The 27,877-nt window shown below is 39.7% G+C and overlaps 1 protein-coding gene across 1 annotated transcript in view; it reads left to right on the forward strand.

Annotated features, from left to right (window-relative positions):
- SLC2A13 (solute carrier family 2 member 13) overlaps positions 1 to 27,877 on the forward strand; it is a 149,724-nt gene that overhangs the window by 6,095 nt on the left and 115,752 nt on the right. Inside the window, exon 2 of the mRNA XM_040062552.1 lies at positions 24,053 to 24,212. Coding sequence (XP_039918486.1) covers positions 24,053 to 24,212 — 160 coding nt within the window. The remainder of the gene's footprint in view (positions 1 to 24,052; positions 24,213 to 27,877) is intronic.

Here is a 27,877-nt window from a genome sequence, read left to right on the forward strand (position 1 = left end):
TCTATTAAAACATAGTCCCTGTTGGATTATAAGTATCTTTGTTCATTTTGGAAAAAAATAGAAAACATCCATTTCATAGGTGACATAAAATTGAAATTATGGTCTTCTTATTCCTGATAAAAAAGCACTTGAAGGAAGCTTGCGGTGTTAAGCACAAGAGCTTTCTTATCTTGCAGAATTTATGTGGGCAGCATAGGGGGCTTATTTTCAAAATGCTTTTTTTGCTACAGGAATAGGAGACCAGTGGTGTCCACTTACTGTGATGTTAGTCAGCAAATCGTGCAGCTGGAACTCTTGGGTGTGAGTGACTTGTTTGGCTGAAGTTTGCACCAGTCCCATCAGCAGAGGCGCAAGGCAGGATATCTGAGGATAGTCCAAGCAGAAGATTCAAGGTGCTGGCTGCTGTCTCGTGGTGTGCAGTCAGAACTTGCACTTAACTTTTGTTCTGAGTGTACTAGTCTGTACTTTGCCAATTATATCCTGAGAAGCAATGAAAAAAGCGAATCACTGAAAGGAGGTGCTGAAAAGAGGAGGTCTTTTAAATTATATTTTTCCTTATCTCATTATCAGTAGACTTCAAGATTAGTTATAGCAGATGTATGCTCTTAAGTGGGGTTTTATAGAATATATCCTATTTTAAAATACATTAATTTCTTTTAAAGGTAGTATTTTAGGAGTCTTAGGAATTATTACATTCAAATATGGTAAGCTTTTGGGTTGCAAGTCCTACAGAAATCCTGAAAATTTCTGCTTAAGGTGGTTGGGCTCAAAGGGAGCAGCCGTGGTTGTACGGCATGCTGGCACCACGGAGGTATAATGGGCCTGATGGATAGCTTTGTTTGCAAAATTGTTTCATGGGTCTTCATTGGTGGGTGTTCACATATGACCTGCACAATCAGTGTTTCTGGTGTGAAGCTTCTTAGAGAGCCTGGGTCTGCACTGAGCTGCTGGAAGCCTGAAACCAGTGACTGATGAAAATCAGGAGAGCAGAGTTCCACCTCTGGGCTTTTATCTGCAATGATTACGTCTGTGAACAAGTCAAGAGAAGCAGTTGTTAATTCTGTTGTAGAGATCTTGTGTAAGATGGCTCTGAATGAGTCTGAAGCCATCTGGTAGGGTAACTCTCTGTAAGTCTTTTGATGCAACTTGGGTGCAAACTCTTCTAAAATATAATTTGCACATGATAGTTGTAGAAATTAAGGTCTAGAAGCACACATTCCTGTTCTTTCCATTTCTCCTCTTCCTCTGAGTTGTTGTCAGATTTAGACTGGTTTCTTAAAGGATTTATTTGAAGCAAATACATGTTCTGAAGGGCATTTTTTCATAGGTGGTTTCATATTTTGGCTGTTTATAGACTCAGTCACTGAACTTAGGTTTCTTAGCTCAGACAGTGTGTCCATCCTTCCTTCACAAATCCCTTCCAGACATGCTGCTGGCATGGATGAAATGCCGCACTGTGACCCCGGAGGTCCCCTCCACCCCCATCTCACTGGCTGTGGATGGGCCACAGCGTGCTTTCAGCCATGGGGTTGGTCAGTGTGTGCCCACTTCCCCCTAGGTTTGGTCTCTTATTCAGCTGAACAGTAATGGTGTCAGCCTCTTCTGCAGTTGGGGACAGACTTCCTTTTGTGTTCCTCCCTTTCAAACTGCAGATTCTTGTTTGAAGTCCCCATATGTGCTCTAGGGATTGCACCTGGGTTGACATTCTTTGGAGTTCTGCCATCATATCATGTGGCTGTGTGCTAGTGAGCTCAGACGCTGAAGCAGTTATGTAAATGAAAAAAAAAAAAAAAGTGTACATTTATTGATAAATGCAACTTTTTGCCTTTACCTTGAGCTTGTACTTTAGTTGTCACCCAGGGATTTTTCCCCCTCCTGTGGAGATGGGTTTTTTAGTTGTGTGTATTCAGGAGTTGTCAACACAGCTTCTCTGCCTGAACTTTTCTTCCACCTCGCTCCTTGATTTTTCCAGTGTAATTCAGCAAGGGAGCAGTTCTCTGGAGGAGGTTTGTCCTCTGGGGCTAATCTGGAAGGCTTTTTGATTCTCATTAAAGCTGATGTTCTCCAGGACCACCTGGCACTGACCTTGGGGCTCCTCCTTTGGGAGTGTTCTACAGCAACAAGCATATTCTATTTCTACTCCTGAGTTACAAGACAACTCCCAGGCAAAAACATTTTCCAGGCAGTGTGGAGAACCCCAATAATACCTGATGCTTTTAGCACATGGGCTGTCAGACACTGCGAGGCTAAAGAGTCTTCAGGGAGAAGGAAGGATTCCCTTTCTTCTCCCTGAAGGCCTGAGGCAATTGCTTCAGTCCTGAATTCTAGAACTTTCTGGTCTCTTTTCAACACAGTGTATTCGGAAAGTTTTGAGTTCCACAAGTCTCATCTCAAGTGGCAGCTTTGAGGAGCTCTCTAATCTAATGAACAGCCAGCCAAGCACGTACAGCTGCATGCTCAGTTGTCTCTGAGGCAGGAGCAAAGTGGTTGTCAGTCTCCAGATGATAGACACAAAACCAGGAAATGCCAGAAATGGTGGAAAACCTGCTACGTGTAGTTAAAATCAGAGTCATCTTGACATCAACCATATTTTCACAGTCGAGACAAAATTAAATAGTTCCAGGAACCTCTACCTAAGTGAGAGCCCTATGGCAAGACTTTTCAAACCTTTTCCCGGAAGTGGGAGATTCTGCAGGCTAACCTGCAGAAACAAGAAGTAACAGCCCTTTTGTCTCCCTTTTCATTTGTTTAGGACCCTCACGTATATGGTTGTCTCCACCTTTGCTTCCCTTGCAAGGAAAGCAAAACCAGTAACTGTGGTTTTTTTGTGTCTATGCGTCTAATCACTTTGGAAAGAGATTATTTTCCAGCAGCTGGAAGTATTAGGTGTATGATTGCGTTTAGCCACAGCTCTTTTAGTTTGCTGCCTTTGCAGGGGAGTGCATTCTAAGTTGGAAAGAGCAGAAGAAACCTGCTTGGGGTTACACAGGTTGTATTGCCCATGCTGTGGGGTGTATGGCCTTGTAAATAGGGAATGTGTTCCGCTGAGCTCTGCTCTGAGAAACATCTGCTGAATTGATTGCTGGCATGTGCCAGTGGAAGAAGCTTTTTAATTTCTGTTTGCTCATAAGAAATTAAATTTTCTTCTCCTAAATACTTGTTCTGTGCAAGAATTCTACAAAGACTTGACCAAACTCCCTTTCTTAGTAACACTGGGTAGTTCTTCTTAGGTATGTTTTCATAGTTTTAGGACTTCTACTCTTGGTTCACCAGATAAGAACCTTGAAGGCACCAATAATTTGAACTTTAAATCCATCTTGAACTGGCCACATTCCTAATAAGTGAGTGGATGTTGAAGTTTTGCATTGGGTTGTTTGTTCTTGTTTGACTGTCTTCTTTCCTTCAAGTTCAGAGTCATAAAAACAGGAAGGTGACCTTCATGTCATTAAATCACTTCATGTTGTTAGGACTGATGTGTTGCTGTCAGAGCAGTGCCATTGTTCATAAGCCATCAACTGCATTTATTCTAATAGAAAAGGTAGATATTGGTAGTATTGAAAACTGTAGCAATTGCCTTGATTCATGCCCTTCTCTGAGCCCTCTTCTGCAGTTCATCAGATCTTGCTTTTGCATCTCTCTCATTTCCAAAGGCAACAGATGAGCAGATCTAGAAGTACTTCTTCCTGATGCAGTACCAGAGCAGAGGTACTCCAGAGCAGAGATACTATGCAGTACCTGCCCAGAGGAGTGGGCACTGAGGAGGAGCACTGGTGCCATCCTGGTCTCATGCCTTGTGGTGCAGTTTAGCCTCCAAAACAAGACCAGACCAGCTGGTAGAAATGGGCAGCTCCTGTTTGCATCCCTCTGATTTCCTCCCTTAAATCACCATTGATTCTTGTTCAAAGCCTGTAATTGTACTAAAGTACTTGGTAGTTGTTTGTGGTTCTGTGGGGTTTTAAACTAATATTATGAAAATTCAAACAGTATGACCCATTAGGTTTTACAGCTCTAGTCTTAGAGGAACTTGCAGTACTTAACCTGGAAAAAGTAGAGTTGTTGATTTACTCTATCACTAGCTGACAAAAATGAATAGGCAGTCAGGAGTCAATAATTTCTTTAAGGAAGAGTTAGATGGTCCTGATGCTGAAGACAACTAGCTTCTGAGCATGTTGCATTTTTTCTCATGCTATTGTAGCATAGGTTTCACATTCCAGCTGTAAAAATTGTCAACATTCCAATTGTAAAAATTATCAGGAGTTAAGAAAGGAAGAAAAAACAACCTATTATCTTAAAGATGCCTAAAGAAATTTGGAAGCAAGATCTCTTTATTGAAGCTAAAAAATATACTTAATGAAGTATTTACAAGATTTTTATAGGAAAAGTGCTAGATAACTAAATAAATTGATGAAATCAATGATGAAAGCCATGACAAGAAGGCTGGAGCAACTTGAGCAATCTAGAAAGATAGCAGAAGCACAGAATCTACATGAGGTGTTGGAGACAGGGAATATTTTTACTGCCTGTTTGAACATCTAACTGGAGTGCAGGTGGGAACAAGCAGAGCTGGGAGCCTAAATTCTTGTATTGCTGGTGGAGGATGGTATACCAGAATCTCAAAGTTGGAGGACTCAAGTCAGAGTTAGTACTCTTCTGGTATCTATTTGTTCAACAGGTGATAGTAGGAAAGAAATACCCACTCTTATGGCATTTTTTGTATGTTTAAGGTTCTGGTATTTGCTGTTCCTAGCTGTATGAAGACCTACTCATCCTGTTATTTTGAACTTATTTTTCTGCTTGTAGCTGCCTACCTAGGAAGTTTTGTTGATGAGGTTAAGGAGATCAAAATCATACGGACCTGCCACTAAGTCTTGCTGTCTGATTTGGTCAGTTAATTTTTTTAGGATTGTTGGTTGGAGCTCTGATGGAGAGAGAGGAGAGTCTAACATCTGAGGAAGGCAGTGTGGTAATGGATGAACTGGAGCATGGAGGAAGTACTGGTTAAGTCCAAAGCTGTGTGTACTTTAAGCATGCACTTTAGCAGATGTTTGCATACAAGTGACCTTTTTTGTTTGTTCACAGGTCCTTGATTATTGGACTGTTGAGGTCAGTAGTAGCTATGTCAGCACAGAAATGGGGAATCTGCCTGAGGGGAAAAGGTAAGTCTGGTTTTATTCACTATGGAGTTCAGCTAAGTCTTTTGCCTGGTAGACTCCCTGCTCCTGCATTAATCATAGGTGCTGCTGACCTCACCAGTCCAAGTCACATTGGAACAGCTTGGTACGAATGAAATCCAAAGCCTCTTGGGCAATTTTAGGATCTTGAAAATAGAGAAGGAAAACGTTAAGTGTTGCACATAGGCATTCATGATGTTTTAGCCCAAAAAGTCAATCACTGTGAGAATATTTTGAGCTAGTACTTGTGTCTGGTTTTGTGCTGTGTTGTTCTTGGGTAGGAGGAGAAATAAAGCACAGATCCTTCCTCTTGTAATGATTGACTGGTATGTTCTTAGAAAAAATCATTGGTGCATGTAGCAGAAACGTGGGCACACATTGAGTAGAGCATTACACAATAAAATGTTAACTTCCCTTTTAGTGAGTGGGAATGTACTTTACTAAGTTCTTTGACAATTTGGATGAGACTATACTATTTATCATAAAATCTAGCATTGTGTAGGGCACAATATTTGTTGGCACCTGTGTGGTCTGTGTGATTTCCTCTGTGCATCTTGCCATTCTGCAGGTTTAGCACTTCATTTTGCTCCTGACCTCAGTCTGCAGGTTTTCTAACTGGGGTGCACAAAATATTATCATGTTCAACAGTCTGTGTGCTTCTGAAAAAGCTGGAGTTTCTTGGCATATTTTTTAGGTCATGCTTTGTTGTTTTACCTTCTGTTGTGTCTCTGATGGTGACTTTAGAATAAGAAGAAATACTGTTTGCGTTTTGGCTTTGATTCTGCCTACTCTGTCCCCACCTACTCCTTTCATTCAAAAGCTTTCTGTTGTACCAGTCTGCAGGCCTCTCCCTGATTCAAAGTTAAGTGCTTTGCCTGACACCCATGAACTATCTGGGCTATTAATCATTATCCTCTTAGATGTGGAGTGTTTCCTTGCACCAGAGGAAACAGTACTCCGAGCTTGTTATGCAGGAGTGCAGAGAAGGCTTCTTCTCCTAACACAAGACCAGCAGTCCTGAGTCCTCTGTAATACCAGCTGGATCTTCAGCAAGATCTGAGGCACCTGTTTAGAACTGTTGTGTTTAATCTATTCATAAGCTAATTCTCAGTAATTTACCCTGTAGTGGTGAAACTTCTAAGGGACTGTGTGCATATTTTCTGGTGTTCCTTGTCTAGAATCTTAACATGTTCCTGGCTGACTTAATAGAGCCTCTGCTTACGATTACGTGCTCCCTTGTATCTTTGATCCCCGAGTATGGAACTGTGTGTGTGGCTGTTTCAGATGGGCTGTTGAGGCATCAGTCTCTGTGGCAGTGTGCTGGTTGGGTGAGGGCGAGCCTGGGCTGCCTGTTAGCCTCAAGCTTTGGTATTCATCCTCCTTTTCTTCCGGGAGGCTCTTTGTGGAATTCATGGACTGGAACTGTGCTTGTGTGTGTCAAGTGTGATGGGGACTTCTTATGAGCTACTTGGCTGCAGTCAAACTAGTCAGTTTTTCAGTTTTGCTGGCTGCAGTGGCTTCTTATCCCTGAGTTTCTCCGGAGAATTTTATTTCGACTGGGATGAAGGGAAATCAGTCCTTGCGCTGGTACATAGAAGGAGGAACTGGGAGTGCTGAAGTAGCACTATTTGAACCTCAGTAATTCATATGCCGTAGTTGGCTTTCCTGGCCCATGTTGGTGAGAAACATGTCTGATTCTGGCCTTCTAGACAGCCATGTTGGGAAGTAGGAAAGGATGCAGACATCTGAAGAGTTCCACATGTGTGTGTATGCACAGAAAGAATTGAGTAATGAAATAAAATTATATTGCTGAATATTTTAATTAGGAGTTGATTATATTTTTGTAGTAAGAGAAAAGGAGATTGAAGATGGTTATACAAGAGGATACTGTAAACCAAGTGTACAGATTTTCAGGATTAGTGTGTTTGAAACAGATTCCACAGCTATATTCTTGAGGACAGGAGAAGATGTGAAAAATGGCTTTGGGTTATGGGGCCTTTCTTTCTGCTTATTTAAGTGTTGTTTTTTTTAAATCAAGTGTGGATATATAGTTTTTGTCTCCATTCTTTCTTTTTTGTTAATTTTTATTAAATTTTATCAAATGTGTTTCTTCACTTAGGTAATACGGATTTGTTTGTTTTAACACCTGCATAGGATAACTAGTCTGTGCTGTGGTAGTGAGCAAGAGGAAGAACTTCAAGAGGCCTGGCTTGGCACACTCCCGGCAAAATTGATTTCTTTACCTCATGATCTTGATAAACTACAAATTATTACAGTACTTTACAGGAGATACTAATCTGTTCATCAAGTAATTGTAAGTTCATATAAAATCAGGTCTGTAAGATAGATACGGATGTCACACTGAGCTACAGCTGAAAAGTATAGCTTTAGGCAGATTTTCTAGGGAAGTTTGTAAGACTTTTAAACTGATATTTGAAGGCAATACACATAGTATTTATTTGTAAGTGCTATTAATCTTCTGTGGTATTTTGCTTACAGAAATGCTCTGTTTCTTGCTTGAAGCAAATGGTTCAGCTAGTTGTAGTCAAACGTAAAAATGCCTGTGTGCATGCTTCTCAGTCTCACACAAATATGTTCCCAATGTAGCTGAATCATTCAGAAGCAATGTATGGCGCTTTCTCTGGATTTCTATTTGCCCTGCATTAGCAGCACTAAAATATGTGTATCCCTAAAGCAATAATGGGTTGAGAGGTGTTTCCTTTACTCTGTCTCCTTTTCAAAGTTGTTCTGAGTGTTCTTTGGTTTGTATTCCTATTTGTCAGCATTATTAGCCACTGAAATACATACATCCCTGAAGCAGTAATATGCCAAGAAATGTCTGGTCTGCTTCATTTCACTTTCACCCTTGCTCTGTGTGCTCTGTACTCTGGAAATTCATCTTGTTACAGGGCCTGTAGCCATCGGTTTTCTAAGTCACAGTAAACTTTGCTAGTGCACATTCCAGATGGGGTTGCCTGTTCTACAACCTGGAGCCCATTCTGTTTGCTTGCATGCTGTAGAAGCAATTGTAGCTTGAATACCATTGCAAGAAAAAATGAAAATATTTCATGCTGATACAAAGAGCTACGGACACAAAGCCTCAAACTCATCTTGCTGTAACATGAAGCTTTTTGTGTAATGCACAAGCCTGAATTACAGTCTTATTTTAACCTAAGTTAAATAAATGCATGTCGTTGTTTTACTTGGTCACTCACTTGAAATGCTGCAGTGAGGGTGCTGGGGCATTGGAACAGACTGCCCGGAGAAATTGTGGATCCACCCTGGAAGGGGCTTTGAGTAACTTGGTCTAGTGGAAGGTGTCCCTGCCCATCCTGTGGTAGGGCAGTTGGAACTAGATAATCTTTAAAGTCCTCTGCAACCCAAACCATTTTGTGAATCTATGAATAAGAAAATGTCTGTTGTGCCGTTGAAAGGTGTGACTTGCACAATGTGTCCCCAAGTTTCTTCTGTTGCAGTCTTTTGCTGAGTAAACAAGATCAATCTGTAATTCTTAGGTTTGTCAGTTTCTGGTATTTGGATCATCAGGTGACTGTGGTGCCTTATGCCTCCATTTTTCTTTCTGTAAGGTGGAAATGATGTTTGCATTTTCAAAAGTACTCTTGGACTTATTTAAAAACAAATAGTAATAGTTTTTCATAAGTCATAACCCGTTCAACTCTGCAATTTCTGTTAATGGGCATTAAAGTGTGATTTTCAATTTCTCAGGTAATTCCCTCTATAGTCAGATCTCTTCTCTGTCCCTCCTTGGTGTATGTTTGATCTGTAGACAGGCAGTACTGTTGGTAGTACTTTTCAGAGAAGTCTGGTCTTCTCGCAGCCAGACATTCAGTCTTACTGAAATACAGGTAAATTATTTGTAACAAATGAATTAATTGCTATTTAATGATTTTTAAAAATTTAATTATTTAATTGTGACTTGATTTTGTAACTGTACATAGTTCTGCTTAACTGGAAATGCAAACTGTGCATTCGTGAATACATACATACAAATTGGCACATACTTGTCATTGAGAAGAAAAAGGTTGCGAAAAATCAGGCCACCTCTAAAAAGTATTCTAAAATGCATCTCAGTAGTAGTGTAGACTTAACTTCCAGAATGTATTCTGATATTCTGTATCACTGACCATGCTTATTCTTCAGTTTCTCCCACAAGCCTGTTCTCTGCCTTACGAGCAAATGGCATGAGAGTTGTTAAAGGACTGCCACTAAATGCTTTGGGAGATCATTCCCATGCTTGAGTTTTCTAATATGGTATATTGAAGCACTGCTCAAAGGGTCTGTACATATTAGCAATTAAAAAGTCCTTTAAACTAAGAAAGGACAACAATGTAAACTCAGAATGAGCAGGTGAATGTGAACTTGACAGTATTTGAAAGGTAGATCTCAAGATGATGAGCAGTAGACATTTAAAGTGCTGAAAGCACATACTGCATTGGAAGCATAATCCATGAGAAGCTTTTCTAGCTGTTATATTATTGCAGTAGGCTACAAGTATTAGGGAGGAGGATTCTTTTATTAAGGAGTTTATCTTTGGTGACAGGAAGAGTAGTATTCCGCTAGAGTAGTGTCTTCTTCCCAACCTTGGGACAGAACCAGACACACAACCTCGTTGTCAAAAGCCTGTCACCAACATGTGTGCTTTGCAATGCATAGTAAAGTTTTATGGGGAAAATATTGTGGTTTTATTATTTTCTTACTATATGCAAGTATAAATAATACTAACTGGGCAGGTAGGAGTGGGTAGTGACTCAGTCAGAGATCTAGTCACCTATGAGCTGTTTTGTGCTTCGTTGTAAGTTCCTAGTGCTTTATTAGAAGCTATCACAACTGGTTCCATTCCTACTCACAGTTTCTTTATTACTGCTCAATTTAATGATTCTTCCCCAGTGGATAATTAATTCTGCTTTCTGATGTTGCTCTTCTGCAGTATTGTCAGCAGTCCCCACCTTTTGTTTTGAGAAATAAGAAAGAGGAAGTAGGTCAAAAATGTTTTAAAATGTAAATAACATAATTTTTACTTTTGAGTGAAAATTCAATTATATGTAGCTAGGTTTTACCATAATTGATATTTCAATTAAATCTTGCTCTATGAAAACGTAATTAAAAGATCAGGTGAAATGTGATATAGGGAAAATCAAGATGGGAGATAGTAATTACTTGATAGAGTTTTTTTGGTTAAGTGTCCTGTGAGGATTCAGACATCCTTCCCTGCTCTGGTCTAAGACTTTTCAGTTTTCCTCTAGTGTGGAAATATCTTCATTTTTTTTTTTCTCTCTCTGTAAGTCTAGTAGTGCTGTAATCACAGGGCTTGCAAAGTTTATTTTTCAGAGACATCCTGGATTTAGTTATTTTTCTCAGTGGTAGTTTGTGCACAAATCTTTTCACTTAAAGCTTTAACCTTAAATGAGAATGTCTTGTCACTTTGAAAGAGGATGTGGCTTCATTTTTAACTATAAACTTTTCAGTTTTAGGGATGGAGAAGCTTTCACTTCTAAGTGGGAACAGGTATGAAGGAGTTAAAATTTACTACTCTGTAGTGGCTGTGCCTCAAGTACAAAAAAGCTGGGTCACTTAGAGGCTGGCAGAGAGCAAACCGAAGCAGTGGAGTATTTCATTGCCCAGCTTGTTATCTGACAGCTTACACTGATTTATTGCAACTTGTGTAGTGCAAGTCCCAGCAAAAGCAGATTTTATCTTAGAGATACTTGCTGTATCAGTGTTAATTGGCATGGGACTGTCAGATACACTTTTTTAAATTGCGAGTCCTAATTTTTCTTAAAACTTCTCATTTTCACTATTCTCTCACTGTATAGGGCCAACTCAGCAGACTGACAGGTAGGAGAATCAGTGCAGTGCCCTGAGCTGCAAAATGGCACTTCAGATAGCCATCTTTATTTCCTCTTAATTTTTAGGTTATCTAGGGTTGTCAAAGTCTTGTATCACTCAATGAGATTTACCAAGAACAACACAGTCTTTGCCCAGCTTTCCCTGTAGGCTGATCTGGAGCTCTTCCTGAATCTTCCCCTGCTATTGTGCCTGGAGAATGAAAATAGGGCAGGAAGGAGCTGCTCTGCAGGGGGGACCTCAGCAGTTGTGCTCTGTGTTCTGAGTAAGGACCTAACAAAGTGCAAAGAAAATGTTGAAATAAAGCAGCTGTTACCAGAATTACATCTGTTGTTTGGAAAATGACTGTCCATCACAGTGGATCTAGAGAACTGCAAGTTGTCAAAAATTGGAAGTCATGAGAGTAATGTTTCCCAGAAAGTACTTTGGCAGTCCATTTCCCTGACAAAATTTAGCAGTAATTTCTTTCCACCTGCAGCATCCATCCACTCCTGGTTGGCTGAGGCTTCCTCAGCTTCGTAGTTCATCTGTTTCTTTTTGTCCTTTTAGCACTTGACACTCCTGTGTTACTTTCCCCCCCTCAAGTGCAGCAGCCTCATTCTTCACTTGTAGCTTTTTTTTTTTTTTTTTTTTTTTTTTTTTTTTTTTTTTTTTTTTTTTTTTTTGTCAGTATAAGCCACTGGTGGATGTAAATACACCAGTATGTAAATAATCTTGTATTCCTTGAGAGCTTGAATATTACACCATGAATGCTGCAGTTGTGATAGTCTAGGGGAGCAGTCACAAATCATTTCTAGGTGTAAACCTGCATGACATGAAGAAGTTCAGAATTGGCTTATCCCTCTGCTAAAGATGCTCTAATGCGAGCTCCCTGTCCTAATAGTTAAAACCCCCTCTGAGACTGCCACTTTTCTTGAGAGATCTTTACTTGGGATTGCTCCATAGGATGTTCTGTTACAGTTGCATTGCCCTGGGACTGAGCGGCTGTTACTGATTCGTTAGCCAGGAAACTCCAGCTCATGAGAAGAAGGACACATGGCAGCTAGATATTTAAGCTGAGCTGCTTCTCTTAAAGCAAAGAAGTGTGCAGCCCTGGTTGACTTAACCCATGTGCCCTGGGAAGGGCCTTCCTCTCCCCAAGTGTTATGTGCATGCTGCAGAAGGTACCTTGAGGAACAAGTATGGTACTGATTCCTACCACCCCCCACCCTCCAATATTGCAAATATTTTACCATATGGTCAAAAAGATGTTTTATTATGTCTGCATGGATCGCTTGTGTTTGTAGACACAAGCTTGGTCGTATACAAATCTGCTAGTGTGGAAAGAAACTGAGCAATTGTTGTGATTCCTGTAGTTTCATTATAACTGTAGTTATACTTACATTACTGTCATAAGTGCTACTTGGCATTATAAAGGTGTAATTGAAACTTGAAAATCAAGCCTTAGGCTGTAAAAGGCTTACAAGGCTTTTGTTTATTTTTTACTGTAATAGTTATAAAACCATATAACTGGTACCTGTCTTCCTACCAGTCATACTGTTTTTTGCATGAGTGGATAAATGTAGCAATTACTATTAAAATATAGTTCTGTGTGTTGTTTGCAATGTGTTTACCCATGGCAAGCACAAAATTATTGGGAATATACATTAGACAGACAGTATTTTTTTGAATGACTTTCCTGAATATGGAATGATATTGTTCAATGTTACTTTTTCTCTAAAATGTTGCTTGTTTCTCTAAAACACTTAAGTTTGCAATGAGATTAGTCTTTCTAATTTTTATTTTTCTTTAATTAATTGCAAGTGATAGGTAAGAAAATGTGTTCTTCTGCTCATCTTCATCTGAAGCTTCATGTTTGGAGACAGTTGCTAGACTTTTAACCCAGTGAAACCTAAAACGGAGAGGTTTACTATTTTCACTGTTTTGATAGCTGCACTTGCTGAAAAAGGCACTGTTAAAAACAATTTAGGACTTAGTTGAAGAGTATAACTATAGCTTTCAGGTATAACTCAGCTTTTGGCTGAGTTGTAGTTCAGCTTCTAAAGCTTGTTCATGTTTGTATAGATATCATTTCCCTTAAAATTCCTCTAAGTTGAGTAAAGCATCACTGTAGTAGAATTAGGAAAAAAATGTTATATAAGCAAAAGTGTAAAGTTAGAAAGGATCATTAATTTTCTGTATAGCTTTCAAGACACTACCCTTGTCCTCTGAAAATAAAATTTCTCTGCACAGAAAATGTGCTAATCCTTGAAGCGTTCAACCATTGTTCTGGGGTTTTTGATGTGGGATTGGTTTTTTTCAACCATGTAAAAATTGTGTTTATAATGCTGGCTTTCTAGCATCTATGAATAGCTATGCAAATGAACCTTGATGAATCTTTCTGGGTCATTATAAAACCATACTTCCCTGCTGGAATTTGCAGTTTGTGTGGCTAAGTCAGCAGGAAGAGCAAGCTTGGCACCCCCAGGCTCTGTTAGTGCTTGTGCTGACCTGTGCCTCAGCACAGTCCCATGCCAGCCCCCAGACCAAAAGCCTCAAACTGCCAGTGGTGGGGTAGCTGAGATGTGGTAATTCATCCAGACCCCTTGCTGGACAGGGAGGAACCACTGGATGGGGAAGCAGCTCCTTATCTGTGCCTGGGGCTGCCTCAGGACCTGACCACCTTCAAGTGCCAGTTCTTCCTAGGTGAGAGCAGCACCTACAGTGCAGTCTGCTGGTGCTAAAGAGCGTTTATAGAAAAGCACTGCTAATCTCAATTAGTATTTATTTAAAGTGAAACCACTCTTGGAGCAGATCAAGTAGTGCTTGACTTACGTGTTTATACAAGCTGTCATAAAGAAAACTACTATGTTGTATTAATAATTTTCAAGTGAAATAAAAAAAATGGTCTTATTTTCTGAAGGGAGAAGTTTTTGCAATGTGGTAAAAAAAATGTTGAGTGGTACAAGCATCTAGGCTGCTTTACTCTTTCACAATGAAAGGTCTGCATCTTACAGTGCAGTTACAGATTTTTGCAAATAGTTCTTGGTCAAAATTCATTCAGAAACAGAACAAATTAGACCTTTTTCTAACTCTTTTCTTTGTCTGACTGCTGTTTTTGGCAGCTTTTACTCACTTCTGGGGTTGATTGTTATTTTATATAGTTGTTCTATATATCATTATAGATTGCTATAATGATTTAAAAATGCATTTCTTCATGATTTCTTGTATCTTCCTGAAATAAGATCTTACAGATAGGAGCTCCAGGCACAGATTCCCATTATGGCATTCTCAGTGGGATACTCAGGAGCTCAGACAGCTGGGTGGGATCTGGCTGTGAGTTTGACAGCCTGGATTAATAGGAACACACGCTAGCCATAAAGAATGACTGAACATGGGTAACTAATTCCAGGTTGCTGGGAAGTGTAAAGTGACATTTGTAGTGCTAGGTGTGGTCATAGGCTTGGGCAGTTGGAAAGAACTTTGCTTTGTATTTTCTGGATTATTATCTTGATGGTTTTGCCTCTGGTTAATTAAATTTCATGCTGTCTCTCTGATTTTGTCTCTCAAGATAAAATTCCTCTTAACATTTATTTTGAATAATCTCAAAATAAATTTGAATGGAAAAGCTATTTGTTTAAGAATAGTTTTTTTCCCAAAATAAGGTGTTCCACAGATACTGCTAGTGTTGAGTAGGACCCCACAGATGAAGTAGTTCTAATGCTTAGAATCATAGAACATCCTCAGTATTTTTTAATTACTGCCTGTTTGTTATTAAAGAGTACTACATTCTTTTTGTAACTCATCAACTGTTTTCTTTTAATAAACTGAGTAAACTAAGCTTTATTTTAACAAACTTTCGCACTGTAGCCTGTAAGTGGTTCTTGTCTGTCTTTCCTCAAGTGTCATGGCTCACTTTTTTCCATTTCATAACCCCCAGTTTTCAGATTAAAAATATTCCTTGACTTAAAGAATTTCAGTGTAGGAAAATCGGTACTGTCATAAATAGTCCCTCCTTGATTATGCTTTGTTGAATATTCATGTCTCTTTATGTGATTACCCCAGGCTGTTCTTCTGAGATATTGTCCTGGAGATGCCAGAGAAAGGCCTTAACACTTTAATTATGGAGGAATTGTATTCTGTGTTGGCATATTGATTTTGTTATAAGATGGATTTACTTCTGTATCTTTTGAACAAGGGAGAACTTGAAACTTGAAATTACCCTTGTGGACGGCTAATGCTATCTTCTTGGGGCATTGCATTTACTATATGACAGTTGTGGTTGTTTCAAATGGACGCAATTTGAGGTTTCCTTAAGTGAAGAAGGATTTTGTGGTTTTGATCCTTGCTGATAACACACAACAGTGAAAAAGCCTTCTTGTGGTCACCAGGAAGAATTATTTATCCAGGCTCATTAAGATATGATTGTTCTATAAATCTGGGACAATATTAGCTAGTGAACAGCTTCATTTGCATTTCTTAAGATTGCTCTAGTCCTTGACTCCTTCACGCTTGGATGCCACATAGTAATGTAGGGTTTTGGTTGTAGTTACGATGTTGGTCACTCGGGTTTGGGCTGGTGGCTAGGTAGGGACATAAAGGTCTGGAATTACTTAGTCTATCAGATGTTCAACAGTACAGTTTAGTTGTGATGAACCAGCTCTACAATTAGGTAAAATAGTGTTAAAATAACAGACTTAAATGAAGGCTGCTGATGTTGGACCCCCATTCTAGAAGAGATACACCGAAGTCTGTCCGTTACTGTGATCTATGTTCTCATGTGGTTTGGGTGCTGCTGGTTTGTCCCATTGCCCTTGTGCATGTCAGATCTCTCCTGTAGCTGAGCACAGTTGTGCCACAGCTAAGAGATTGACTTCTACTAATCTGACATAGGGGAGATACTAAATGGGGAAGTGCACTGCCAATCATCCTTGAAATAACTTTCAGTAACCGGCTATAAACTGCTGATAATGCCTTTACTAGATATGTGCAGTGGGTGGGAAGCCTAGATATTAGAGGGGACTTGAGCTTTTGCTGATATTCGCACTCAAATACAAGCTGTGCAATGAATATTTTAGTTTTATCAGCTAGGGAAATGGTTAGTGTACTAGAGCAGCATTCAAATGCACTGCTTTCTCAAGTGTTTCCTATTAGCATGTTTAATAAGGCACTCTGTTATCCCCTTAGGTTGACTGTCATTACTGAAAGCTGAAGTGTTAACTGTAACAGCACAAAAGGACTCTATGAGACTATAAAAAGGCTTAATTTCTGATTAGGTTGAGCAGTATAATTGTAATATGTTGTGGAGCTGTCTGTAGAGTAGGAAGTGGCTGATTGTTTACAGCTCCTGAATGTGTGTTTGTGAAAGCTAATGGTCTTTTAAAATAAGTATCCTTATCCGTTGATACATCCCTTTTGTCAGTGATGGATTTCTTCACAAACTATTTCAATCGATTCTTCTTTGGTGATAAAAATTATACAGTTATTGTAGAACTTTTCAATTCTTTCAGGAAGTTAACCAGCATGTTGCCCCTGTCCTCCTGAGTTTTGCTACTCAGATGTAAGCAGTGTTCTAAAATTATCAATTGGCAAGAAAGCTGGTTTGGTCAGAGTAAAGCAAAAACCTTATAGTGTAATTTAATGGGAACACAGCTGAAAGAGAATACTTGACGAAAGTCTCTTTGTCTATATAATGTGACATACTTCTGGGGTCAATCATATTTCCAAGCCACTAAATTTAGACTGTATGTCCAGTACCCAAGATGTAGGAAGTTTACCAGATTTCCTTCAAAGTTGCTGTGAGAAGACATTAGCTCAGCTTTAGGTTGACAAGTTTCCCCTTGTGACCTTGGAAATTTGCTGTTTACTTATACTCCCCTCACACCCCCACAAAAAGCTCACCTTGACTTTGTATTCCTATTTTCTCGTAGCATAGCAACCTCTGCTGATATTTAATTCCTGATTCTCTTTGCCATAAACTTGCTTCTTCATCAGGTTGCCTCCATAAATCCTCTGTCTGTGGAATCACTTGCTGTTTGGAGTCCTTACCGTTACCAAATACCATTACAGGATGCTTCTTAATTAAGTGAATTTTTAAAGTTGGTAGCATTAAAGTTTAACATTTTAATAAAAATTTACTCTTGCAAGATATGTGAAATATTTTACCTCGGTTACGTACCTCATTGCAGCTTTGTATGTTAGTGAAGGATGTTCTGAAAGAAAACTTTTTAGTTTCTGCCTGTTAATTTGGAGCTCCTAACAACACAAATTTTTGTAATAAGCTATGTATGTTTTTAGTAGAGATTAATTGCTAAGTTGCTGCATTCTGAAATAGGATCAGAGATTTCTTTGTGGTTTTTTTTAATAATTATTTCACATTTTAAGTTTAGTTTCCGCCTGGACAGCCTGGAGTCCCATGGTGGTTCCGGTACTCCATTGTCATAACTAGTCCTGCCGGGGGAGGGGTGGTACAGTGTTCTGATGTCATTGCAAACCGTTAAAGGAAATAAGGGGTACAAATCCCTGAAGAGGCAGGTGGATGTCCTAGCTGGTTGTATTTCCTAGTTTGCTTGGTTTTCATGCAAAGGGTCAGCACAAGCTGGACAGGAGGAGCAGAACTGTGAACCGTGATAGAAAGAGACATCAGTTCCTGAGTGTGCCTCCGTAGCACTTCTAGTTAACCATCCTCTTTATTACTAAGCATGAAAGACTAATTGAGTTGCAGTAACAGCAAAAGTTTGTCAGGAACCCTTTCCTGTGTTTTTGCTGCTTCTGACACTGGTTATTGGGTGATGCCAGTGAAAAGACTGACACTTACATTCCTTCTACCTTAGAGCTTTTTATTGTGCTAGGAGTAAAAGCACATCTCATTCAATATCCTGTCTCCAGCTTTTGTTGCTCATCTGTCGTTTTTATGACGCACCTTCTCTCCTATTGGCAGGAGGCAGGAGCTGTGATGGAAGTCCTGATCTGGACAGGGTACATTTATATCTGTCTGATCTTGCAAAAAGAAGTCTTTAAAATGATTCCATCTCCTTAGCTTAATGCTCAAACGCACTTTATGAACAATAACCTGGATTCTTTTTTTAGTCCTTGTGTTTTCTACCATAATGTCATTTCTTAAAATATACTTACAGTTATCATAGGAGCTCTCCTTCACTGACCCTTTTATTTCTATTGTCAGTAGGTTTGTTGACTTAATTTCTGAACTCTTTAATGAATTATTTATGATGCTTACATACTCATACTGGAAATACCTTTCTGGATGATAAAGTGATTCTAAGATGTCTTTTCACACCTCTGGTCTATTGATTGTCTTAAAATTGGGCTGTGTACTGACTTGTCTCTGCTTTCTACTGGTAAGTCTGCAGATTATAGTAGGAGCCCTAGTAATTAATCTCTTAAGCGATTTTAGGAGTGAAAAAAAATTTAATATGATGATTTCAGCCCATTGTGTCATCTGATGCTTCCCATATAGTAATTAGATGCATCTTCTGGTTGAAATTTAAGGAACCTTCTGTTATGTTTTTTCTAAGGTTTATCCTTTAATGAGGACAGAAAGTTCATGCCTTGGTTACTCAAGTGGATAAAGACTGGACTCCCCTGCTCTCTTTTTTCATATTTAATAGCTGTGGTACACAATGTAGAGCTTCAGCTTTCTCGACAGATTTCCAGTTAATTGTTTTCTTTTTCTCATGTCTTGTCACTTACCAGCTCTGTTAGTTAGGTAGTAATGTACTTGCCTGCAGCAAGAATCTTTTATTTGGTCTGAGCAGTTTAACAGTGAGAGTGTATTAGAAAATGTCATCTAAGTGTAAATGAAAGCATTTTGTATGAAGGATTAAGGAAAGATTCCATTGCAGTTATATTTGTTTTGCTAGGAAAGCTGTTCTTTGTTCTCAAATTTCTTTAATATCTGGCTTTTAAAATAATTACATAACAAATACTGGTTATGTATTTTAGAGATTTTTATACTTGACTAATAATTGTCTGCTTCCTACAATGCCTTTTCAGGAGAACTTATTCTCCTCTGTTCTAGTGTGTCTTATGTGGAAATCAGAGGAGGTAAGTCTGGAGAACATCAATGCATTCTAAGGCAACTAAAAGCAAATGAGTAATGTAAATAACACTTAAGAATCTAAATTATTTCTTTAAAGTAATATGACTTTTTTTCTCTTATTTTGATTGGTTTCAGAACAGCTGTTTTTTCACTCTTAGTCTCTTTTTCAGGAAGAATTTTGCTTTTGTGTATGAATGCTTGCTGCATGATGGATAAACTGGGAAGGCTTTCCTAATTGCCTCCTCCTGTTCCCTGAAGCCTCCTGCTGCACTCTTTCAGACTCAGTAGAAAAGCATATGTTTTGATATTGAAATGATAATTGAAAATATGTAACAAATGTGTCTTCTGAAGTGAGATTTTTGCTTGGATGTTTTGGGACACACAGTAGAGGAAGTAAAGTCTGAATAGAAATCCAGAAAGGCTGCTTTAGATAGCAACGTTATGAACACATTTCTCAGGGCAAGAAATGGTAGTTGCAGAAGTATGGAAGTTGCAGAATTACAGAGTCATTTTGTTTGGGGATCCACATATTGAGGTGGTCAAGAACCATATGAGCATGGTTCTGGGCAGCCTGTGCCAGCTGCCCCTGCTTGAACAGCAGTTAGACTAGATGATCTTCAAATGTTTCTGGCAATCTAAGCAACTCTGTGCGATTTTGAACTAATACTCTAAATCCTTAGGTTTCCCTGAGAAATCATACGCTATTTAGTGCAAGTTTGATAATAAATAATTTCAGCTATTGTATTAATGCCAGCTGAATAGCTGGTATCACTGGCTAGCTTGTGACAGGGTTGTTGGGGTATGCAAGATTCCTCTGTTTATTCCTGTAGTCATCACCTTGTGAGAAGAATGCAGCACAAACAATCTGTTGTCATGACGCCTCTTGTTTAAGACCTTTTACAACTGGTGTTAACTTTCATACCACCCCTATGTTATGCAACAGGTTTTAGTTTCACCTGTAAGAGGTAAGTGGTGTAGCTGAGGCTACCAGTGGTTCTAGCAGTGTCTCAGGGCTGATGGTGTGCTCTGAACATCAGTGAGAGCTTCTGGTCTGCACAGTGGTGTGGTTCTGCTTTTTGGATGCCTGAGAAGCATTTTTGGCTGGCGTGCTCTGAACAAGGTTCCTCTGCAGGTCCTGTGTAGAAACAGTCTTCATTAAGAATTGAAAGGGGGGTAAAAGGGAGCTTTTTTACAAAGCATGTGTTTGTTTTGGTTGTGCACATCTTTCTAACTTCTTTCTCATAAAAACCACAGATGTTGTCATATTGACTTCTCAAATTAGCTTCACTACATGATTATGTATATCAAAGGTACATCTTAACATACAGTCCCTAGAAGCCTATGGGAAGATGGCCACAGAGCAGTGGGGGAACAAGCACGAGCATTAGAGGTGACATGCCAAGGCAGAGGGGTGGCTGGGGGAGCAGGAAGGCCCAGCCTCATTAGGCCAGGGCTGCCACAGCTGGAGGAACCTGTAGGAACCTGCCTCTCTGCTCCAGTGGCAGCCACTGTCTTGTATGGGTCCTCAGGGGCTTTCGTTTGCAGCAAGTAGACACACTCCTGTGCTTTCCCAAAAAGGAGTTTCTGTTACATGTGTCCAGTCTCCATCACTTTAATCGTCATTATTTCAAATACTAACGAGAAATATGGGAGAGAAACATCCCTAATGGTGGGCTGGCTTTGAAAATTTACTTCTCTGTCAAATACACAAAGGGCTATTTGAATGCTTCTTTCCGTGGTGCATTCTGGTTGGCTTTGAAAATTGGTTGTATAAATTTTTAATGTTTTTTTTTTTTATTTTCCCCTGACACTTTTATTCGAGTTTTTTATTCTGTGCCAGTTGCTCAGTCGATAAGAGAAGGAGGCATTGGCATGTCCTGGGAGGCTCTGCTGAGAACTGGGTTATCATGCTGAGAGGCTGCTGTGAGTGTTTACCTATTCCAACAAAGCATCTTCTCATGCCATTTTATTATTAAACAATCTGTATTCCTTGCTTGGGCTTTTGGAGGCTCCCAGCAGTCCTGTCAGGCTAACCTTGTTGCTAAAGATGATTTTGTGCTCTTAGTTTTGTGACTCAGCCAGGCAGTGGAGCACTAGCTGAAGCCTCTGTGTCTTGGTTTTTTGAAAGACAGTTGTCTGCCAGGGAAAGCCAGAGCTTCCATTGAAATGGGGAATGTAAACCCCCTTCCCTCTAAATTATAATTTTGCAATTAGGGGCTTTCAGGCAAAGATATGGGAATAGGAGTAACAGTTCTTTACTAGGAATATTTAGAAAAAAAGAAAAATACAAAGGTAGTAGTAAAAAAAAAACAAGCAAGCAAGCAAACAAAAATCCTGGAAAACCCTGACAGAGTCAGGGATACGACCTGACCACTTGTTGGTGAGGGTGTTGGAAGCAATCCAAATAAATCCTCCTGGAGTAACAGATGTGGTTCTGTGGAGTAGAGGTGGTCCTGTAGAAATTCCAGTGGTGAGGAGATGGGTCCAGTGTTCCTCCAGGAATCCAGTGGATAAACAGGATACTTTGTGTCCTTCAGTCCCAGTTTTTGTCTAGCTGGGAACAGCTGGCTCCTCCCACACTGTGTGGAGCATCTCACAATGGGATGATGGAATGTGTCATGTCATTGGTGGGCCCTAATGGCCCATTATCAGAAGATGTCCCCCTGGAGGATGGAGGGGTGGTGAAAGAGATAAGAAACACTGCCCCACCTGGTTTGAATGGCTGGGCCATTATCAGAAGGCATCCTCCTCCCTGCCCCCTGGAGTAAAGAGGATAAAATATCTCCCAAAAACTAGCTTTCAACAGATGAAATAGAATACAGTTTTCTTTTTGGCTACACAGCCCAAGACAATCTGCCATCCCATAATGAAGCCCTTCTACTGTGACACAAGCCAGGAACCAAGTGCTTCAGGAGCTTGTGCATGCTCCTGAAAAGGTGACCCCATTTCTTGCTGGGGCTGTCTGTATGGAGCTGGTGGAGCTGCCCCAGGCTGGAAGATGTGTTTGTGCTGATGGTGTCTGGCTGTGCTCACTGTGCTCAAGTTGTATCTCGGCTGGCTTCAGTCTAAATATGACTTTGGGTGGCTGCTGGCAATGTACTTCCAGTTATAACTATGGAAGAAATAACTGTTTCTTGTCAGGTTTGTTCCTTGTAAGGAAACAGGGATTTGGACCACCAAAATGTGTGCTGCACGCAGGTGTGCTCTTCATACACTGTTGTTGAACTCTGTTTTTACAGTTTTTGTGTGTTCCTTGTGGACATTTCTATCTTTTGCACAGATGACTTGTCACATAGGTAGTAGGAAATACTACCAGCGTTAAGACAGAATAAAAAGCAGATGTGGTTTAGTTTTAGTCCCTGTTTCCTTATGGTGATAGGGTTTTTTGCATTGAATCATAGAATGGCTTGGATTGGAAAGAACCTTAAAGATCATCTAGTTCCAATCCCCCTGCATGGACAGGTAGGCCACTCTCTAGATCATGTTGCTCAGGGCTCAGCCAGTCTGTACTTGAAAAAGCACATGGAATATTTTTAAACCAAGCCAAGAAACAATTTGTTCTATAACAGTAATGAAATTACACAATAATAATGCTTGGCCATGTTTTTGTTTTTGGCTGTGGAAACCATGGTAAAGTTCTTTTTCAACAGAATTTTGTGAACACCTGATATCTTCAGTTAGTGACTTTGACTTATGTGTGCTTACTTGGATCACAGCATCTCTTTCTTTCAAAACTATAGTTATTCTGTCCTTTTATTTAATTTCAGTTTACATGCAATGTGAATTGAACAAAGTTATTCTTTGTATCATTGCATCAAACCTTGAAATTCCAATACAGCTGCTAGCAACCATTTGCTTTGGGTATGCTTCTAGACTTTGTTAGTTGCTTTTTCATTGTTTTAATCTTTTGAAAGCCAGAAATCAAATTTGTTCAGCTTATTCCATTTAAGTGTATGCAGATTTTGGCTTAAATAGAGTTAATTTTGTAAACACAAAGTCCTAAGTTTAAATCCAAAATATAGCCCATACTGGCTATATGAAGAATAGTAATACTACTGCAGCTAAACTCAGCCAATTTCCACCCCTTATTCCATCTAGATGCAATGCATTCTTATTACCCAGGAACCCCCTTTCCATTCTTTGATATAATACACAGAAACCATTCCCACAGTCTGTGGACCATCCCTGTGAAGTGTCTGTGCAGTGTCCATAAATGTCCACTGAGTTCCTTTAGTCCGTGACTTTGGGCTCCATCTGTTAGGGTGGTCACTCCGGGCAGGAGAGGTGGTGTTTTCTGTGGAGCTTCTGGGCACCAAGTGCAGCTCAGTTCGGGTCACCGTTTGTCATGCCCAGCCTTGGTCAGCAGCTCAGCTGATTCACTCCATGCTGGTAGGGTGAGGGAGAGAATTTCAAGGGTAATAGTGGGAAAACTTGTGGGTTGAAATTAAGACAGTTTAATAGGCATAGCAAAAGCCGCACACATGAGCAAAGCAAATCAAGGAATTCATTCACCACTTCCCACGGGCAAGCAGGTGTTGAGCCATTTGCAGGAGAGCAGGGCTTCATCGTGCGTTAGGGCTGTTGGGGAAGGCAGACTCCACAACTCTGAATGCCCCCCCTTTCCTCCTTTTCCCCAACTCTATATGTTGAGCACGATGCCATCTAGCCTGGAATATCCCTTGGATCAGTTGGGGTCAGCTGTCATGGCTGTGTCCCCTCACAACTACTTGTGTGCCCCCAGCCTCACTGGTGGGGTGGGGTAAGAGGCAGAAAAGGCCTTGACTCTGTGTAAGGAATGAAGAAAACATCCCTGAATAGTTAACACTGTTTCCAGTACAAATATAAAGCATAGCCCTATGCTAGCTACTATGAAGAAAATGAACTCTGTCTCTGCCAAACCCAAAATAGTATTTTATGATGAAAAAGCGATGTAGTATCTCTTTTGATTTTATAACTGTAACTGAATTTATTCTTGTAGGTGTAGCATCTATGACTGTGCCAGTGTACATCGCAGAAGTGGCTCCGCCGCACTTACGAGGCAGATTAGTCACCATTAACACTCTCTTCATCACTGGAGGGCAGTTTTTCGCAAGTGTTGTCGATGGAATCTTCAGCTACCTCGCGAAGGATGGATGGAGGTTTGTGGGCCTTCCTTGCTAAAAGCAAGCTGCTGTAGTCCTGATTTGGTTGACAGCTATTACAGTTCATGTTGGTAAAACAGAATTGACGTAGAGAGTGGTAAAACTGTACGCTAAAATGGAATTTCAGTATATAAATCTTGCCAAAATAGATCCATACTGCTTTTGCTTAAGCTTGATTTTCACAGTATGAACAGGTTTTTTGACTTTACTAAACTTTAAAATGGGAGAGGAATAAGTGTGCATCACAAGCGTGAATGATCATCACGATGTTTATGAAGGTAGCTTGCCTTCTGCATTTAGAGTAATTACATGCTGATTTTTCAAAAGGCAAATTTCCAGTAAGTAATATGCTGTATGTGCAAGATAGAGGAGAAGTGTGAATATTCTTAATCTGAGCAGTGGTGATCTATCAGAATTGAAGGATATTGTAGCATAAATTTATAGTTAAAAGCTTATGTTATAGAAGAATAAAAATCTATTTTCTGGGCAGCACAAACCCAAGTTCTCTCAGCCTCTTCTATGTCAGAAGCTCCAGTTGTGCGACCCATCTTGGTGATCCATTGTTATGCCTAGTTTGTGGCTTTCTCTTAATTTGTAGTCTTGGTCTTCCAAGTGCAGCATAGTGTGTTAAGTAGAGAAGAGCAATTGTTTCTGCAGCCTCCTGGCACGTGCTGGGTGACTTTTGTAGTAATGCTGTGTTAATGTATGTGCCAAGTACTGCTCTGCTGGATTGAGTGGAGTGAAGTCAAATTTTCTGTGAGGAAACAGGCTACCACCTCAGTGATGAAGTATCCAAGTATTTCAGCTGCAGTGTTGGAGCTGTTAATTGAGGGTGGTGTACTGTCTTCAGCTAGTTTATTGCAACCTAAGGCCGAGCAGGGAAGAGTACAGATGTTCTGTCACCTGAAAGGAGTGGCCAGCAAACACGTGGAGAGGAACCACAAGCGTTTACTCCTGAGTCATTACATTTAACAAGGAACATTACAGTAATTATTGTATCTCTTACTGACTGCATGGCTAAGCACTGGAGTGCTGCAACAAGCAATATGGAACTTTAATTTTTCTTGGCTCTGCTTGTTCTTGGAAATGCTGGATATTAAATTAAAATAAACGAAAGAAAACAAATATTTAACTTGACCCTTATGTCAGTTTAGCTTTCTAAACCCTGCTAACACCATCATAATAGTATTGCAGCAGTATGTCAGAGAAGGAGAAATGTTACAGCAGACTTATTAAATTTCATGCTGGATTTTTTCAGGTCTGCTAGACATCTGGCTTCAAACGCCAAGTCTTGTAATCTGTATAGGAAAGAACTATATTAGATTTCTGAAAGCTAGCTCACTGCATGAAATGTCTAAAATTGCCTGCTTTTACTCTAAATTGATTATATCAAAATGGCTTGCTCTGAAAATGACACCAACTCTAGAACTTGCAATGGAAGTTCTCTCTCAACTAAACATTTTCTTTCTGGCCTGCTCCTTTTACTCAAACTTGAATTTTGCAGATTGGAAACTAACTTCAGTGAGGAAACACTGTCTGTACATTTCTTTCTTGTCTTGCCTGTGATAAACAATCCAATAGAGTCCAACTGGTATGAATCAAGCTTTCAGGAGCCTTGATTGATTTTGCCTCCAAAGATGATTGCAGGCACCCAACTGCTTAGTTCTGGAGGCTCTGCTGCGTTTAAGTGACAGAAGGGCTTTGGAGGAGCGGAAATTTAAGTAATAGGAGTCTGAAGGACTAAATCGGAGTACTTAGACGCATTAAAACATACTTTTGCATGCAGTTTGACAGAATACAGCAGTTGTTTTTAATCTGTTAGTTTGCTTTACTCTTCATTTGAAATAGAGAAGGCTTTCTAAATGTCACTCCAATAAAGATATCGAATCTACAATTTGGTGAGCTTCAGTAGTCTATGTATTTTGTATAGAGATACCAAAATGTTTGTGGAGAAGGAAAAACATAGGAATAAATGAGGCCATTAATGAATGAGAGCATTAGTGAGTGAGGAATGAGAACATTAGTGAATTGGTGACACTGTTAGATATGTTGACTGAAGACTACTCAGCTAATAAGCCTTCCACAGACTTTGTGGTTTGAAGCCAGATTTGAAATTATTTTCTTTCTTATGCTTGTCCTTTTTAACTAATGGTGAGCTATAGAATTCTAAAGTGTTAAAAAAAAAGAGAGCTGCTCACTGACCTCTTTCTAGAGCAAGTTTTGCTTGTATGACCTTTGGAAATTTTGCCTGGTTTTAAGAAGAACTCGAGAGCTTAGCTGAGTGTGAGAAGACTGATCTGCAGTCACATTGTCCTGGAATGGCCATCCTCTTTGCATTGCCTTTTGGCTTCTTTTTACCATTCTCCAGTTTTCTGCCTGTTCTACTGCCCATGTTTTTCTTTGTTAAATCCCCAGATGCCTCTATTTTTCCGTTTTTACTCAAAATGCATTTGGACTTGACAAATACATTTGGTTTATTGACCTAACATAAGGTTTTCAGTAATGGTTTTTCTCTCCTTCCTACTCAATTAGCAATCTCATGCATGCTTTATAAAAAGATCCAGGTGAGAGGCTGCAGAATCACCTGTGAAAGCATGCATCCTGGGGTATGGAGAGAGGAGATAGAGGAGAGATTAGCAAATCTCCTTAATCTCCTGACTGATATCAAGATGTGAATTTGTTTATGAGTACAGGCCACCTCAGTATTCAAAGGGACTGGTTTCTGGAGGTGTTTTAATGATTATATCCACTGATGTGAAACCTGTGATAATGATAATATACAGGTGACACCAGCACTGTTGGAAGTCTTTAACGAAAGTGAAAAGAATCTGGGTGAAGTGTAAATGGGAAAAGGTCAGATTTAAAAAGCAGAGCAAAATTATACATTGTTCTGCAATTATTTTTATCCTTTTATTGTTTTATTGAAGAAATATAAAAATGTGATGCCTATAGACCAGAGCCACCCATGAAAATTGGGGGTGTGCTTGTCTTCCACAGCCTTTTCCCCCACTTTGGATGGAGTAAATAACCCTGCCTGGGTGTTGTCACAAGTGTCAGTGCTGATCCTTGGAAGCATAACTGTGCTTTTACCAGTGGTAGTTCTCTGTTGAGTAGAGAACTAGCCTTAATGCTGTAACTAGTAACCCTTGGGCATCTAAAATGCAGTTTTGATTTAAAACCTAACACTGCATCTGACTGAAGATTTAAAAGCAGACTCTCTGAAGGATCTGGTGTAAATTGCTGTGCTGGTGACATGAACTTTTTTCAGTGTTTCCACTTATAGTCAGAAATTTTCAAAATTAAAACTGGCAAATGTGTCTCTGTGTATGTAGTACTGACCAAATTATGCATTTTTCTCCTGCTGTGTGGTGTTGGTTGTGTTGGTTTTGTTTTGTTTTGTTGGTTTTTGGTTTGGGGTTTTCTTTGTTTGTATTATATCGGTGAAACAATCAGAGGGATTTCAATCTCAATTTTGTTACCAACAGTACCTGGTTTTCTCCATGCATTTGCTTTCTTTTTCTGCTGATTATTGTCACTGATATTCCAAACTAGTGGAATATTTCAGTATTTTTATTTTTTAGTCTAACTTAGTGTCCTCAGGACCAGTGGCACTAGAGTCAGTGGTGGCAAAACAGTCAACATGTCCCTGAGATTTCCTGGAA

Source organism: Hirundo rustica, chromosome 4 (genome assembly GCF_015227805.2).
Source record: "Hirundo rustica isolate bHirRus1 chromosome 4, bHirRus1.pri.v3, whole genome shotgun sequence".
In the NCBI taxonomy this organism is placed as follows: Eukaryota; Metazoa; Chordata; class Aves; order Passeriformes; family Hirundinidae; genus Hirundo; species Hirundo rustica.